The 15,299-nt window shown below is 59.5% G+C and overlaps 1 protein-coding gene across 1 annotated transcript in view; it reads right to left on the bottom strand.

Moving 5' to 3' along the window:
- Positions 1 to 3,653: 3,653 nt before the first annotated feature.
- Positions 3,654 to 15,299, bottom strand: part of SEMA4G (semaphorin 4G) — a gene marked incomplete at its 3' end in the record, with an annotated part of 79,428 nt that continues 67,782 nt past the window's right edge. Inside the window, 6 exon segments of the mRNA XM_034777176.1 lie at positions 3,654 to 3,807; positions 4,926 to 5,039; positions 5,588 to 5,681; positions 6,884 to 6,982; positions 7,078 to 7,140; positions 12,399 to 12,547. Of these exon segments, the coding sequence (XP_034633067.1) occupies positions 3,654 to 3,807; positions 4,926 to 5,039; positions 5,588 to 5,681; positions 6,884 to 6,982; positions 7,078 to 7,140; positions 12,399 to 12,547 (673 nt within the window).

Below are 15,299 nucleotides of genomic sequence, written 5' to 3'. Positions count from 1 at the left end.
CGGGGCCGGGATCGGCCCCCCCGCACCCACCTTCGCCGGCCGCCTCCATGTCGCGACGCCGGGCGGCCCCGCAGCCCCGCCCGCTCGGCTCCCCTGGCTCGGCTCGGCCCGGCCCGGCCGCCGGCTGGACTCGGCCCCGCTCGGCCCCGCCCCCAGACCGGCCAGGCCCCGCCCCCGGACCAGCTCGGCCCCGCCCTCTGCCCGGACCGGTCCCCCCCCCACCCCGCGCTCGGCTCGGCCCCGCCCTCTGCCCGGACCGGCCCCGCCCCCACCCCGCTTGGCCCCGCCCCCTGCCCAGACCGGTCCCTCCCTCTCCCGGCCCCACCCCCATCCCCGCTCAGCCCCGCCCCCTGCACCCCACAACACTCTGCCATACCCCCACTGCCCCATAAACACCCCCACAGTCCCACACCCTCCGTGGTACCGCTGCACTCGCTGTCCCCGGCTCTTCCCCCCCCCCCCCCCACAGCCCTGGATGGATTTCTCCTCCCAACACCCTCTAGGAGGCAGGGCAGGGCTATTGTCCCCATGGTACAGATAGGGAAACTGAGGCACAGGGAGGCTAAGCGACTTGCCCAAGGACACGCACAAAGCACCTCACACACTTGGAGCTCCACTGGGAGCCTCCCCATCTCTAGCCCATTGCCATGCCCTCTGGCTGAGAACGACCACACTCATGTCACCCCACAGGGCAGCACCAAGGGCTGCCCTGCATCAGAGGGGAAACCCCAGTGCATGTCACACAGCACCCCCCTCAAGGCAGGCTCCTGGGGCACACAGCACGGGTTCGGGGGGAAAGGGGGGTCACTGCAACCCCAGGAACACCCAAGCGCCAGGCAAGATGGGTGATGTCTGGCACCCATGGGCTGAGCCTGCACCCCTCAGGGAGGAGAGGCAGTGTAGCCTAGCGGTTAGAGTTCTGGGCTGGGACGTCAGGGTTTTATTTGTGCCTTTCACAAGACCCACCTAGAGTTGGATTTTCCGGGGTGCTGGGCACCTCCCATGCCAGCTGGAATCAGTGGGAGCTACAGGTGTCAGCCAGGCACCCAGAAATCAGAGGCACTGTTGAAAATTTTGGTCTTAGACTTTTTGTGCTTCTGGTCCCTGTCTGTGCACTAGGGGCAAAGGGCCCAGCACCCGCTGGGGAGCGCAGTCTGAGCCGGGGGCTTCGTGGCAGGGTCGGGTCGGATGAGGCAGTCGCTAGCATCTCACTCTTCAGGAAATCTGAATAGTTCCATGGCTGATGGTGGGCTGCTGGGTGGGAAATCCAAGGAAAATCCCTGTACAGGTTTGTGAGTTACTAGAGATTGGGCACCACTTAGATGTAAGGTGGAGCACGGACTGGCTTTTTGAAATGTGTCTGTACAGCCCCTAGCACAATGGGACCCGACGTGAGCACCTACACGCTGTGATAATACACATAGTACATGAGAATGACAAGTAAGAGAGACGATTAGACAATGGCTGTGCGGTTTAAGACTGACTTTTTTCCCCCAGGAGCTCGAAAACAGCTGGGAAACCCCCCGAGGGTGGACGTGTGAACAACCCAGCTACCACTACGCTAAAAACCACTTGGGAAGGGACTGAATTTTGCTGTTGAAAATGGAAATGTCACAAGATGAAGAAGGAAGCCAGGCTAAACAGCGACATCGACTTCCTGAGCAAATGCAAGAAACAAAACATCATGCCCAGAGGACTCGCCAATTACCACCCTCTGATCACTACGCACAACTCCAGATACGGTGAACAGCTCTGTAGACAGACTTCAGAGACACTGGGGAACCATCTCCTGCACCCCACGTGTTCCAGAAGGGACCATCTCAAAGTAGAAATCATCCCTTGCTCCCACACACTGCAAGAGAAAAAATCCAGAAACCTACCTGGAGATCATGCAGGACACGCAAAACAATGACGGCCACCCAACCCAAAAACAAGGCGTGTCACTGACTCCAACAACCCCCCACTCAACCTCCGAGAGAAACCACGGCACCGGGACCCATCCCATGGCTACCACACGACACGCCAACATCGTCAACCTATCAAGACAGCCCCTGACTGGAACTATGTGCACGCTTCAAGGGACTGAACCAACCTGATACCATCCTAACGTGCGGAGAACCACAAGAATTCTTCCGCCAACTCTGCCTCCAAGAATTCTTTCACCTCCCTGCCCACAGTCAGCCACCGACTAGTCACCCCCAGCAGACGAAACCACACACTGGATCGTTACCTCGATTGCTTCAGGGGGAAAAAACCTCCCCTGTGAAATCCGTAACAAACATCACGGCCCCTGCTTCGGCCTGGGCTACGTTGCAAAGTTAGATCGACATCAGCAGCCTTGCCTGGATCTGGGTACCTGTGTCAACCCTCAAAGTCCCCCAGCAGCTGTCCCACAATACCTGACACTGACCGCTCTGGTCACAGTTGGGAACTCCACTGCTCAGGGGTCACAGAGACCGGAAATGTCCCCTCCCCGCCCTCCTTTAAAACCCCACACATTTTTGAAATGCCTTTTCCTGATTGCCCAGCGTGCTCTCCACTGTGCGCAACTGCCCAGCTGGCCGGGCCGGTTCCACGCTCCAGTCACACTCTGGAACGGAGCAGACAGGAGATACTGGATATCAGAAGGCCAGGAAGGCCAATACTCGATCCACAGCAGAGCCACAGACCTGCTGCTTTTACAAAGAGCTGTGTGCCATACTTGGTGGAGACCCCATCACATCCCGCAGAGCACCGGGGATACCTCCAAGGAGCATGAGTCACAGACCCCTGGCATGAACAGCCGGGACGAAAATAGGTGACATGAGCCCAGGGGATCCAGCTATGCCACGAGCCAGCACCTCTTTGAGACTCCCCCACAATCCAGTCAGTCTTGGCAGCGAGCAGGGGTGAGCCCGATAAGGGGAAGGCACCTTGGGTAAGTGTGTAAATGTATTTCCCATCACATTAATTTAGTCGCACTAGAAGAGGCAGTGGTACAACAAAAAGAGGTAAAGTTATCCGCTTTTCGTTCCCCTAGACAGTTAAGCGGGGATGGGGCAGCAGTTTGTTTATATACACAGGGATGTCCTTTTAATCCTCCTGAGAGATCTTGATAAAACTTTCAGGGAGGTTCTCTGCAATCCTCTCCCAAAGGTTTCTAGGGATGGCAGCTTTATTTCTTCCTCCACGGTAGGACCCTTTCCTCATGCCAATCAGTGATAACTTTAGCAGGCACCATTGCAGTAAACACGTTAACGGCATACGGGCCTGGACAGCTTCAGGTCGCCATTAGCAGCGGTGATCTGTGCTCTCGTTCCCCTTGAGTGATATATCGGCTAAAATCACCATCACCTGTGGAAAACAGGGCCAGTATCCAGTGCCATTGCCCGACACTCTCCACGTCTTGCAGCCGAGCAATTCCCCCCTCATTCCCCTCGCCTCTGGTGGACCGTACTCACCGTGGCCAGTACCGCGAGTGGTGCCGGGCACAATCCCTCTGAAGCAGAAGCGTCAAGAAGCAGGTCTTGTTTAGAACTTTAGAGGAGCAAGAGAAAGCAGCTCTGAACCCCAACTTTCGCTTTCCCTTGTGACTATAGTGATAATGGTATCTCTGGGTGTTTTATCTATGGCTGCTGCCATTGCAGCCTTGAGTGGTTCCCTCTCCACACCCNCGCGCCACCCTGGCCACCCTGGCCACATGGCTCTTGTCAAAGGAGGCGCTCTCCTCGGCCGCCCGCTCCATGAAGAAGTAGTAGAGCTTGTCGTCGTCCCCCACGGGGCTGTGCTCGCTTTCCCGGACGAGCACAGAGGCCACGAACTCCGCATCTGCAAACAGCAGCGGCGTCAGACGCGCCCCGCCGCCGGGCGGGTGGTGGGTCTGATCGGTACCCGGCTCTGCCACTGGCTGAGTCCCTTTCCCTCTGGATGCCTCAGCTTCCTTCCCTTGAAATGAGGACGGACGATACCGCCCGCCCCTCTGCCTGCAGGGTTATTGCAGGGCCTGACAAGAGCTTTGAGATCCGTGCTGTGTCTCATCCCCCCACCGTGAGCACTCCAGCTGGCATCTGTGCCCACTGCTGGTCTGCTTAGCGAACCCCCCAACTCTTAGTGATCTGGGGCACCCCGCCCGCCCAGACATGGCAAGACGTTCAGGGTGCCCCATCACCGGAGTGACCCAGATTCCCGGCAGTAGGTTCTCGCCAGGGTGTGCAGCGGGACAGGCTGCCCCTCAAACTGGGGCCAGGGTGTGAAAAGGTTCGGAGAGTGATCACCGCCAGGACACCCCCAAAAAGAGGCGGGGGGCAAAGACTGACGGGACAAACCAGAGGAGGAGGAAGGAACTCAGCCGTATGAACAAAGCCGAGCTGCCCGCTCCGTGGCCAGTGCCACGCCCTCCCCGGGAAAGGGGCACGGAGGCGGGTCGCTAGGATCAGTGCCAAGGCTCCGAGGATGGTCCTGGGCGCATCATGCGACGGGTGCCCTGCTCTCTGCTAATGGAGAAGGCCCCGGCTTCCGCCCTCTCCATGGCACAGGGGAAGGCGCGGCATGAGGAGCAGAGATGCCCTTTTGGCTGCCTTTGGCCGGCCACGTTCGTGCGAATACTTTGCTGCCCCACGGAGCCACGTGTATCTCTGCCCCACTGCCAGGCCTGCTGATCTGGAGGTGGGCAAGGCACCTGCACCCCCCCCCCCGAGCACCCCGCATTGTGCCCCCTGCCAGATGGGCAGCGAGGAGGTGCCAGGCTGCGGATGAAACGTACAGCCAAGATTCAGACCCGGGTGTCGCGGGGCCGACTCAGACGAGTCTATTCCGCCTGTTTCAATGTCCCCTGGGCGTTACTCTGCCCGAGGACGGCAGGGTTCAGCCCGGAGGGGCTGAAGGGGCGCTCGGAGCTGGCAAAGGAGGGGGAGGGTCAGGTCTCTCCTGGGGCCGCTGGATCTTACCGTTTAGCCAGTGCACAGGGGACTCTTCCGTCTTCAGGGGCCGCTGGTGCAGGTTGCGCCTAATGTCTGGCAGGCTGCGGAACTCGTACCGCGTGGCCGTGTACAACCCGCCGTCTGAGATCGGGGGAAAGGACAGGTCAGGGTCCCCCCGTTGTTTAGCCAGCTGTGGCCCAACCCGCATCCCACTCACTTAGCACCGGGGCCGGGGGAGGAGGGCGGGGGAAGGGGAAGCCACGTGGCCAGGCTGGACCCACTTCGGGGACTCTTGTGTAACGTGTGCCCGTGGACACTGCTCCCCAGCCCTGATCGCATCGGGGCCTGGCTGGACCCTCGCAGAGACCCTGTCAGGAGGTGGGGGGGATTTCTCCTTCCTGCGGCTGCACCATGCCAGGCAGTGTAGGGCTCGGGCAGGGTTCGGGATAGAAGGGAACTGGCACGCCGTGGGGCAGGTGGGCACTGTGGGGAGGTGACTGGCTGTGAAAGGAGAGGCGGGGGAGGCTGGCTCTAGCCCCTGAGGGGTGCACAGAGATTTGGGCGGGGGCAGGGGGAAAACCTTCCTGGGCTGCTCCAACTCGCTCAGTGACAGCCGAGAGCCAGATCAAGCCGTGACCTCCCTGGGGAACCCCAGGCGAGCGGCCCCGTCGGCCTCCGGCCCCACCTACCTACGATGAGGCCGGTGTAGCCGCGGGCGGGGTCATAAGGGCACTTCTCCTTGCCCTCCTCCAAGTGGGGCGGCAGCACGAACCTGTCGGCATCCTGCAGAGAGAGGGAGCGAGGGGGTGAGGAGCCGCTGGGCTGGGCAGGACGGCATGAAAGCAGAACCCACAGCTCCAGGGGCCTCCATGCAGCCACGGAGCAGGGACAGGAGTGGCAGCTGCTGGGTGAGGTTCCCCAGGCTGTGAGCTGGCAGGACTCCCCTCCAGGGGCAGACAACCACACCAATGTCCTGGGATGTGGGCACTGCCTGACCAGGCAAGTGGGCAGAGACCGCCCCCCACCAATGCAAATCACAGAGCCCCCAAATGGCTACGACCGTCAGCCGCTGCCCAACCTGGGCTGGGCAGGAGCTGGCAGCCTAGGGATGCAGCGCTCCAGCGCCCATCAGCTCATCCCGCAGGCCACGCGCTAGAGCCATCATCCCCACCCACCCTGCCAGTCTCAGGGCGTGCCATGCTGTCACTGCTGGAAGCCAGCCCGCCGGGATGTGCCCCTGTTACCGGCGGTCTGGGGAACACGGTGGAGTATGGCGGGTCCCAGGGCTCGGCTCTTCCAACCAGACGGCTAGACTAGCTAACTAACGGACCAAGCAGCTACCAGACAGACATGGTCATAAGCAACTGAAAACAGGGTCTTATAATGGGAAGTGTCAGGCAACCTTCCGCCAGCCCTGCCTATTTTTATATATTTGATATGCCTATCTTGCCCATGGCCACAACATCTGACATCAGCGAAGGGACCTTCAGCTGAAACCCCACACACTGGTTTAAAATGTGCCCTCTCCTGGTTATCGAAGGCTGGAGGTGACTAAGGTGAAGAACAGAAAGCCCAGAACGGACTTTTTCACTCCCTACACTGGCTGGGGCAGCCTGAGGCGGAGGCCAAGATCCAGCCACATTCCTTGCAAGCCACATTTAATTCGTGACTGTCGTCGGGCGGGGCCTGGGCTGGGGGATTCAGGTTGCATGACAGGTCCGTAACCCTGCCAAACAAGGGCCCTCTGGAGCACCCCCTGCCAGCTAACAATGCCCTGCTCCCCACGCTGAACCGTCCATGGATCAACCACGAGGGTTGGTGGCAACTTGTTGCGGAAGATATTGCCGGCCAGGAGGGAGAGCAGCGAAGAGCCACAGAAGCCTGTGACGGGGCCGGAAGCATGGAGTGATGAACAAAGATGGAGGGAGCATCCAACACCCAGCCGGGGTCTCCCTCCTCGTGAATTCCCCCGTGATCGCACTCACGATGGCCGCGCACAGCGGGTGGAAGGCGTAGGTGCCGCAGGCGTACAGGTGGGTGTCGTTCAGCCTCTGCACGAGCCGGACGTGGTTGAAGCACTCGGTCTGCAGAGAGGAAGAAAGAGCATCACGCGGGGGCCCGACTCCCGCGCCCGCAGGCCGCCCGCCCCCCGCACGGGCAGAGACCCGGCCGCAAATACCTTGTTGTTCTTGCCCTTCTGGAGGCAGTCGTTCTGCTTCTCCGGAGATGCCTCCCACCGGATCTGCGAAGGGACAAGGGGTCGTTACTCACCGGTGCCTCCCGGCTGTGGAGATGATAGCCGCCCCGCAACGCCCTGGAGTGATGTCACCCAAACCCCTAAAGAGCCAGCTCGGCTGGTGAAGGCTGATGGCACAGGACCAGCCCCACGCCTGGGTCCATTTGCTTTCTACGCTTCGTGACTCAAATAAGGACCTGGCAGCTATTAATCCCTGGCTGGGGCCCACTGAGCACCAGCAGCGCCCAACTCCGCTGGACCATGCCAATCACAGACTGGGCTTTTAGTGCTTTGCGTTCCCCTGCCTTCCCCGCACAAAGCAAAGGGGCAGAGCGGCCGGCCTGACCAGTTCACTTGGCCCCACTTACAGAATCGCAGGCCCGGAAGGGACCTCGAGGGATCATCTAGTCCAGTCCCCTGCACTGAGACAGGACTAAGTATTATCTAGACCACCCCTGGCAGGTGTTTGTCCAACCTGCTCTTAAAAATCCCCAATGATGGAGATTCCACAACCTCCCTCGGCAATTTATTCCAGTGCTTAACCACCCTGACAGTTAGGAAGTTTTTCTCAAAGTCCAACCTAACCCGCCCTTGCTGCAATTTAAGCCCATTGCTTCTTGTCCTGTTCTCAGAGGTGAAGAAGAACAATTTTTCTCCCTCCTCCTTGTAACCACCTTTTATGTACTTGAAAACTGTTCTCATGTCCCCTCTCGGTCATCTCTTCTCCAGACTAAACCAACCCAATTTTTTCAATCTTCCATCATGGGTCATGTTTTCTAGACCTTAATCATGTTGCTCTTCTCCGGACTCTCTCCAATTTGTCCACATCTTTCCTGAAATGCGGCGCCCAGAACTGGACACAATACTCCAGTTGAGGCCTAATCAGCGCGGGGTAGAGCGGAAGAATTACTTCTCGTGTCTTGCTTACAACACTCCTGCTAATACAGCCCAGAATGATGTTCACTTTTTTTGCAACGGTGTTACACTGTTGACTCATATTTAGCTTGTGATCCACTATGACCCCCAGATCCCTTTCCGCAGTACTCCTTCCTAGGCAGTCATTGCCCATTTTGTATGTGTACAACGGATTGTTCTTTCCTAAGTGGGGTACTTTGCATTTGTCCTGATTGAATTTCATCCTATTTACTTCAGACCATTTCTCCAATTTGTCCTGATCAGTTTGAATTTTAATCCTATCCTCCAAAGCACTTGCAACCCCTCCCAGCTGGGTATCGTCCACACACTGTATGAGTGGACACTCGATGCCGTTAGCTAACTCAATGATGAAGATATTGAACAGAACCAGAGGAGCTTAAACCACCCAGCTTATGCCCTGGAGGATCCGCCCCACGAGGGGCACTGCCCACCGATGTGAAGCTGTAGGACCCAAACCCACCACCTCCTGGGCCAGACAGGGACAGGGAGGGCAGGACTCCGCTGTGTCGAATTCTCCGCTGGCGTAGGACCTTGCGCCAATGCCTGAAGCCGCTCTTCCCCGCCCCCAAGCTTTGAGTGACGTAGCGCCTGGCGGGGCTGCGATTGGCACCATCAGACCCTCTCTCTGCTGCCCTGGGAGACCCACTTAATCTCTCCATGCAATTGGGGTCACAATTCTTCTTGTCTGCTGCCCAGGCTCCGCCCTACCTATTTCAAAGCTCTCTGAGGCAGGGGACGGTCCCTCTGCCTGTGCAGCGCCCGGCACACCGGGGCCTCGCGGTGCCACCATAATACACATCATAAAACACTCGTGCAACTGGGACGCTGCTGCTATCGTGACAAAAGCCCGGGGCCCCTCCTGGGAAAGGCTCGGAGAGACAGAGACGGGAAGCAAAAATGCCCCTCCACCGCCTGGCGACACCGTCCTGCCCATGCAGCGGGGCTGGCAGAGAAACGGCCTTGCTGTCAGTAAGACCTCCGGCTGGACTGGCCCCTCGCGGGGGAGGACAGCTCTGCGGAGGCTGGCACAGAGACAACATTCATCACCAGCCAATTTGTCAGGCTGCAAAATCGCATCCGCTGCGCCCGTCAGCCGGGGGGGGGATCTTAAAATCGGGACACAAAAGACCGTGTGTGTGTCCAGGACAACAGGATCTGGAAGGACTTAATGGCTGGAAAACCTTAACTCTACCCTGCAACGGTCTGATCTGTGGGCGCGTATCCTTAGCTGCTGGCTATTGTCAGTCCTGCATGCCCATCGGAGCGTCTGGGCTGGCAGTGCAGGAGACCCTGGGCAGAGAGGGCTGGCGTAGGATGTGCCAGCCCAGTTATTCCCATCGAGCCAGCACCCTGGGGGTTCCAGTTGTCCCAGGCACCCAGCAGTGGCTGCGGAGTTGAAGGGGAGGCAGACAGGGGCGCTCGGCAGGGGTCAAGTTCCTGCAGGAGGGGGTGGCCAGGGGATCCGGGGAGGGGGGTGTGCCCCGGCGTTGGTGGGGGGGAGAAGGACTTTAGCGGCAGCATTTGGGGTGGGCTGGCAGGGGAGGGGAGAAGCGGGAGCACCCACGAGTGGATTACAGAGGTCACGGCTTGGGGGAAGGTGCTGGCGCTTGGGGCAGCGAGGAAGGGGACACTGGACCGAGGGCGTGAGGCAGACGGGCGGAGAAGAAGCTGGGACGGGGTGAGGCGTCCAGCTTTGGGGAGACACTGAACTGGCCGTAGGGGGGCACCGGGGAGCTAGCAGCTGGAGGCTGCAGGGACTTCAATGGAGCGTGTTTGCAATGGCGCCCAGGAGCATGGCATGGGGGAGGGGAGGCAGTGGGCCCGGGGGTTAAAGGTCACATCTGAGGAGGAGCTGGGCGCCAGATGTGTTTGACCACGTGGGGTTTGGGGTAAGGGGTTCTGCGAGAGGGGCACAGGTGCTGCCTGCTGCCCGTCGCCGTCCCGGCTGGAGGCACTGCCCGCGGCTGAGATGGGCAAAGGGCTCTGCCGCTGCACAGGGAACCAGTGCTCCGCAATCCCTGTCCGCCTCAGCCGTAAGAAGCTGCCAGGGGAAGATGAACAGCTGGGGCTAGAGGAGAGTGCGGCTTGCAGCGCTTCCTCCAAGCGGCCCCGCTTGGGTTGGGGAACAGCAGAGTCCCCAAGGGAGGGCTGACTGCTGAGGACGCCCCACCCCCGGTCCCTCCAGCCTCCTCCTGCACCCCGATCCCCCCCGACTCTCTGCCTGGGGCAAACAGCCTGGTCTTTGGCCTACTCCAGATTCCTGGGCTCCTTGCTGGGTGCGGGAGAACAGGTCTGGGTAGGTTACCAGGGGGCCCCTTCTTGCCTTAACGCCTGTGCCCCCAGACCGTGCTGGGCTTTATAGCACCACGGGTTTGGTTTGGTTTCAGCTGCGGGGTGCCAGGGCCCAGGGAGGAATTTGCGAGAAGGGTGTTCTCCCCAGCCCGGCTTGCTCAGCGGACAGCAGCCGGCATTGCCGGGGGGCGTGGCATGCACCCCAAAGGAAGGAGGTAAAGCAGCTGAGACTTTGCGGGAGAAGCACTTGGGGGCATCAGCTGGGAGGACAGATGGACCAACCCCAACACGCAGGAGCGGCCGCAAGTCACGGCTCCAGTGCAGCTACTGGTACCTGAAATGGCCGTGAGGTGATGGACCGGCCCCAGGTGGGGACAGGAGCAGCAAACTGCACCCTGGTCAGGCAGAGGGGGATGCTGGGAGCAAACTCACTTGGTACCAAGAACTAGCTCGGCTAAGGCAGATCACGGAGAGATGACGGAGCCTGGTCGTTGATACTAATGACTGGAATCACGGCAGCGCCAGCCAAGATCCGGGCCCCCGGGTGCTAGGGGCTGTGAATAACAAGAGAATGTCCCTTCCCTGTCCTGAAGAGCTCACCATAGACACAGCCAGGCAAACAAGGGAAGGATTACTAACCGTGTTTTGCAGATGGGAAACTGAGGCACAGAAGTGACTTGCCCAAGGTCACGTGGGGATCCTGAGGCACAGCTGGGAAACCAACCTCGATCCCCTGGGTCCCAGTCCTATGCTTTAGTTGCATAGACCCTCCCTCTCTCATGGACTTGAGAGTCAATTTTGCCTGCTCTGCTAAGGAACACCCCCCTTCGGCCGCCTGGCCCTGTGGGTGGGAGCGGAGCGGCTTGCACTGCTGCTGTTGCGCCTGTAGAGGGCGTCCCCTCTGGGGCTGTCAGCCTCGAGCCGTCCGCTAGCATGCCAAGCTCTCGTTCCTGCCCCAGAGAGAGGGCAGGTGCTGTGAGCAATGGCCGTGGGCAGCAACACAAGGAGCTTTGGGAACGGCTAGGGGAACCCGGCCCATTTCTGCCCGTTAAGTCCAGGTTTCAGAAACAGCCAGTACGCGCCCCGTTCCCTGCGCCGCCAGGTTGGGAACTCTCTGATGAACAGGTGTTTTTCCCCCTCAAAAAAAGCCGATGTATCGAAACCGAAACTGTTCACGAAACTAGGTCAGGATCAACGAAACACCAGACTCTCTTTGGTCAAAGAGCCCAGAGACTGTCGAACTGGAACGTTTCGGGTTGTCGTCAAAATTACTTGAGTTCAGAAATGTCTGTAAATTTACGCTACAAAAAGGGAGTGGGGGAGGCTAAAAGGGTCGAAACGTTACGTTTGGACTGACCTGGACAGTGGCTCTTTGGTTCTTGAACAGTTTTGACATTTTCACTTTTTTCCGTAATTTGGGACAGGAACATTTTTCACACTGTTGAAAATTCTCCTGGGATTAGAAAACCGTGTCTCACCCAGCCCTAACGAGCATTCAGCTGGAGCTGTTAATTGCTCTCCAGAATCTCAGCTTGTACGACAAACTAAAACATCGTTAGCTGTCCTACTTAGGAAGAGGATCTCGACAAGTGTCACTGAGGCAGAGAGCCTGGGGCAATCGCTAGAAGAGGTGAAAACTACCTCCTTCAGCTCTGCTAGGGGTTAGCTCAGACACTCAGGGACACCAATGCGAACACCAGCCTGGTTAATTCTGTCACTGCTCGTGGGAGAAAGCAGAGGGAAGGTCACCGATCCGCACAGTGTCCTGGGAGCCAGGCCTCGTTTTGGGGAGACACGTGGGCGGAGCTTATTTTTGTGGGTGGAGCTTAGAAGAGTACCACCACCTTGCCCTCCCCCCACACCAATCTGACCCCTAGATGTCATTTGAAAAAAAAAGGTAGCTAGGAGCCAAGGCCAAGATTCCAAGTGACCAGCGACTCGGTTTTGGCCAGCTGCAGACGCCAGACGCTCAGCACCCAAACCAATCAACTGGCCATTCAGGAATCTCAGCCCAGACCAGGCCGGGTGTTGCTCACCTCCCTCTGGGAGCCGTCGGCAATGTTGCTGGAGTTTAAGGCGAATATGGCCCCTCGCGCTCCCACATAGAGGATCCCCTTCTCGTCCTCCAGCAGCAGGGTGGTGTAGTTCAGGGCGTGGCTGCTGAAGCGCCGGACGTCGGACAACTCTGTGTGGGGAGAAGCCCAGGGCAGTGTTAGAACAGGACGCTTGGCGAGTTGGCTCAGCTCATCTAGGGTGAAATTTGCCCCTACAAGAAGGCCAAGGTCCCACTCCAGCCCAGAGGGATCTAGGTCTCTGGGACTAGCCCTTTGTCCTCGCCCTCCAAACGGGGACTAGCCCTTTGTCCTCTAATGCACCTGCATGAGACGGGAGTGAGGATAACTTCCCTGGCATTAGCAGGGAAATCCACTTCTCGTATCTGCAGATCTATACGAGTGGATGTTTTCCCAGGCCTGTGCTGGAGGTTCCTGGGTGCTATTGTGAGATTTCAAAGGGGAGAGAAGGATTCAGGATTTGGCTGTGCACAACGGGCAGGGCTGGCTCTGGCTTTTTTGCCGCCCCAGGCAAAAAAGCTTCCGGCTGCCCTTTTTCCCCCCCCGCCCGTGCAGCACGGGAGGGCACGGGGGGAGGGCGGCCGGAGCCCTGGGGGGAGGGCGGTGAGCCCGGCAGTGGCCCCGCTCTCCCCGGAGCCGGAGCGCCGCCCCGCGCCGCCCCGCTCCAGGTGCCGCTCCAAGCACAAGCTTGGTGGGCTGGTGCCTGGAGCCGGCCCTGACAACGTGGAAATCCTTCGCAGAAGGGGACGGAGCTGGGGGTCTGTTGGCCGTGGGCGCGCCGAGGGGCCTGGCAGAACTAAACCGCATCGGAATGGTCACTCCTTCAGGCAAAGCGGGGCAGGAGCTGCGGACAGCGCTCAGCGTCGGCAGCGCGGGTTTTGGAGCCATCTCGCAGACTCACACAAAGGCGGGGCTGGAAGGGACCCTGACAGATCCCCCAGCCGATCTCCACGGGGCGGGAAAAGGAAACCAAGCGTCCGGATGAGTCCGGGCAGAGGAACCGATGCCCTTCTGCAGAGGCGCCGGGGCACACGGAGGCAGATGCGATTGCTGCTGTCGGGCTGCATTTATTAGGAGCTGAAGGACAAGGCTGCTTCCCCGCAGCCAGCTCTGGAGGCCGCGAGCCGCACACCAGCTGTCCATGCTGGTCCATCTGATTCAGCGCTTGCTCTTTGCTAGGCTGCTGTATCAGGTCCCCCAGCTCCAGGGAACCCCGCTCTCTCACCTCTAAGCGCTGCCTGTACCAGGCACTCGGCTGTCACTCCCCTGGGCTACACAGCTGGTTTATTTCACGCTCGTATCTGGACCTTTGCCTTGGCTCAAGGGGGTCCATAACAAACGTGAATCTGGGCTTTACGGCCAGACGGGAACAGCAAACTCCTGCCGCTGTGGAGTTGGGTGGGGAAGGTGCTGGTGCGGGGGACGCAGGCTCCCCCCCAGACTTTGCCCAACGGATTGCGCGGTCTCACAGAACTGCTACTCCTTTATCCCGGAGGTGGGGGTCGGTGGAGAAGTGGGTCCCTGCATGCTGGGCCTGGGGCGTCCTGGCAGGGGAGAGGTTTCAGGAGGGAGACCAGTTTAGGGAGAGTACGTGGGCACAGGCGGCAGCGTGAAGGGGGGGAGCAGAGAGAGTGAGCAGGAGGGAACGGGAGCAGAGACATGCAGGAACAACCAGAGCTTAACAAGGAAGGAAGCTAGAGAGGGGATCCGGGGAATCGGGGACTCCCAGGAGCCCAGCCCTCAGCCCCATCCTCGTACTGTTATACCCTCTCAATTCCCACTTGGCAAAGGGAGCTTCTCACAAGCTGAGCTGGCCCTCTGAGGGGCTTGGGGGCTCAGACCAGGTGTAGCCACCTCCCCAGGTGGACGGAATAGGTGTGGGGCAGCAGGGAACTAGAAACCAGGCCTGAGGGGGAAGAGAAGGGCAGCCTGAGGTCGGGGAGAGGGAGAGCCATGCAGGGAGCAGTAGCCTGCTGGGGGAAAACCCCCAGCGTGGAGGACCACCAAAGAGTCGTGTGGCTGGAGGGAAGGCAAGGCAGGCTGCAGGCCAGGCGGTAAGCCAGGGGAAGCCCTGAAAAATGACCAGGGAGACTTTGGAGCCTAGAGGGAAACTGAGGCAGCAGATGGGCCCAAAGCCAGCCCAAGCGAGTCCCTGCTCAGAGCGTCTCCCCTGCCCTCTGGCTTTAGGGCATTACAGGACCTCCCCACATCGGTTTGCACCAAGTACCCACATGGCTGGAAGGAGGCACTTTTCCAAGCGGCACCAGCTGGCAGGGCTGCCCATGACCATGGTGTGGTACGTTCAGTTCCCCTTAGGGCTGCCAGCCTGGCTCATGGCCAGGGGCAGGGAGAGACAGGCAGATGGATGGGAAGTGGGGGCTGGCTGGCAGCTTGCTGCTTCCCTTGGGGGGGCCGAGGCCGGCTGGGGTTTTGTAAGCAGAAGTGGGAAAGCCTCGTCCGGCTGCCGGGCGGTGGTGGGGGAAGCGGCTGTGACGTCACAAACGCCGCAGGGAGACGGGGCTCTGCACTGCCGGCCTGGTGTACAGCCACATGAGCCGTTCGGCTGTAACCACCAGTGTAACTACACCCGGAGTGCTTTAACAGCAGCGCTATCGCTGTTCCTACGCAGGAAAGGGGAGAAGCTAGGCCTGTATGAGGCACCTTTTCCCCGGCACTGGTTTAACTAACTTTAAAGCTGGTTAGTCCCGCGGCAGGCAGCCAGCCCGATGCAATACTGGCGATAGGCCTGTCGCGTGTACATTCACTGAGTTCGGCTAAGCCCCTCTGACCTGCCTGAAACGGTCTCCACACAGGCGGTCGCACTGGGCTAGCCCTATGAGTGTTTGTGTCTGTTAGTTAAACTGG

Source organism: Trachemys scripta, chromosome 7, assembly GCF_013100865.1.
Source record: "Trachemys scripta elegans isolate TJP31775 chromosome 7, CAS_Tse_1.0, whole genome shotgun sequence".
Taxonomy (NCBI): domain Eukaryota; kingdom Metazoa; phylum Chordata; order Testudines; family Emydidae; genus Trachemys; species Trachemys scripta.
The sequence above is the reverse complement of the archived record's forward strand: the minus strand, read 5'-3'. Positions and strand labels throughout refer to the sequence as shown.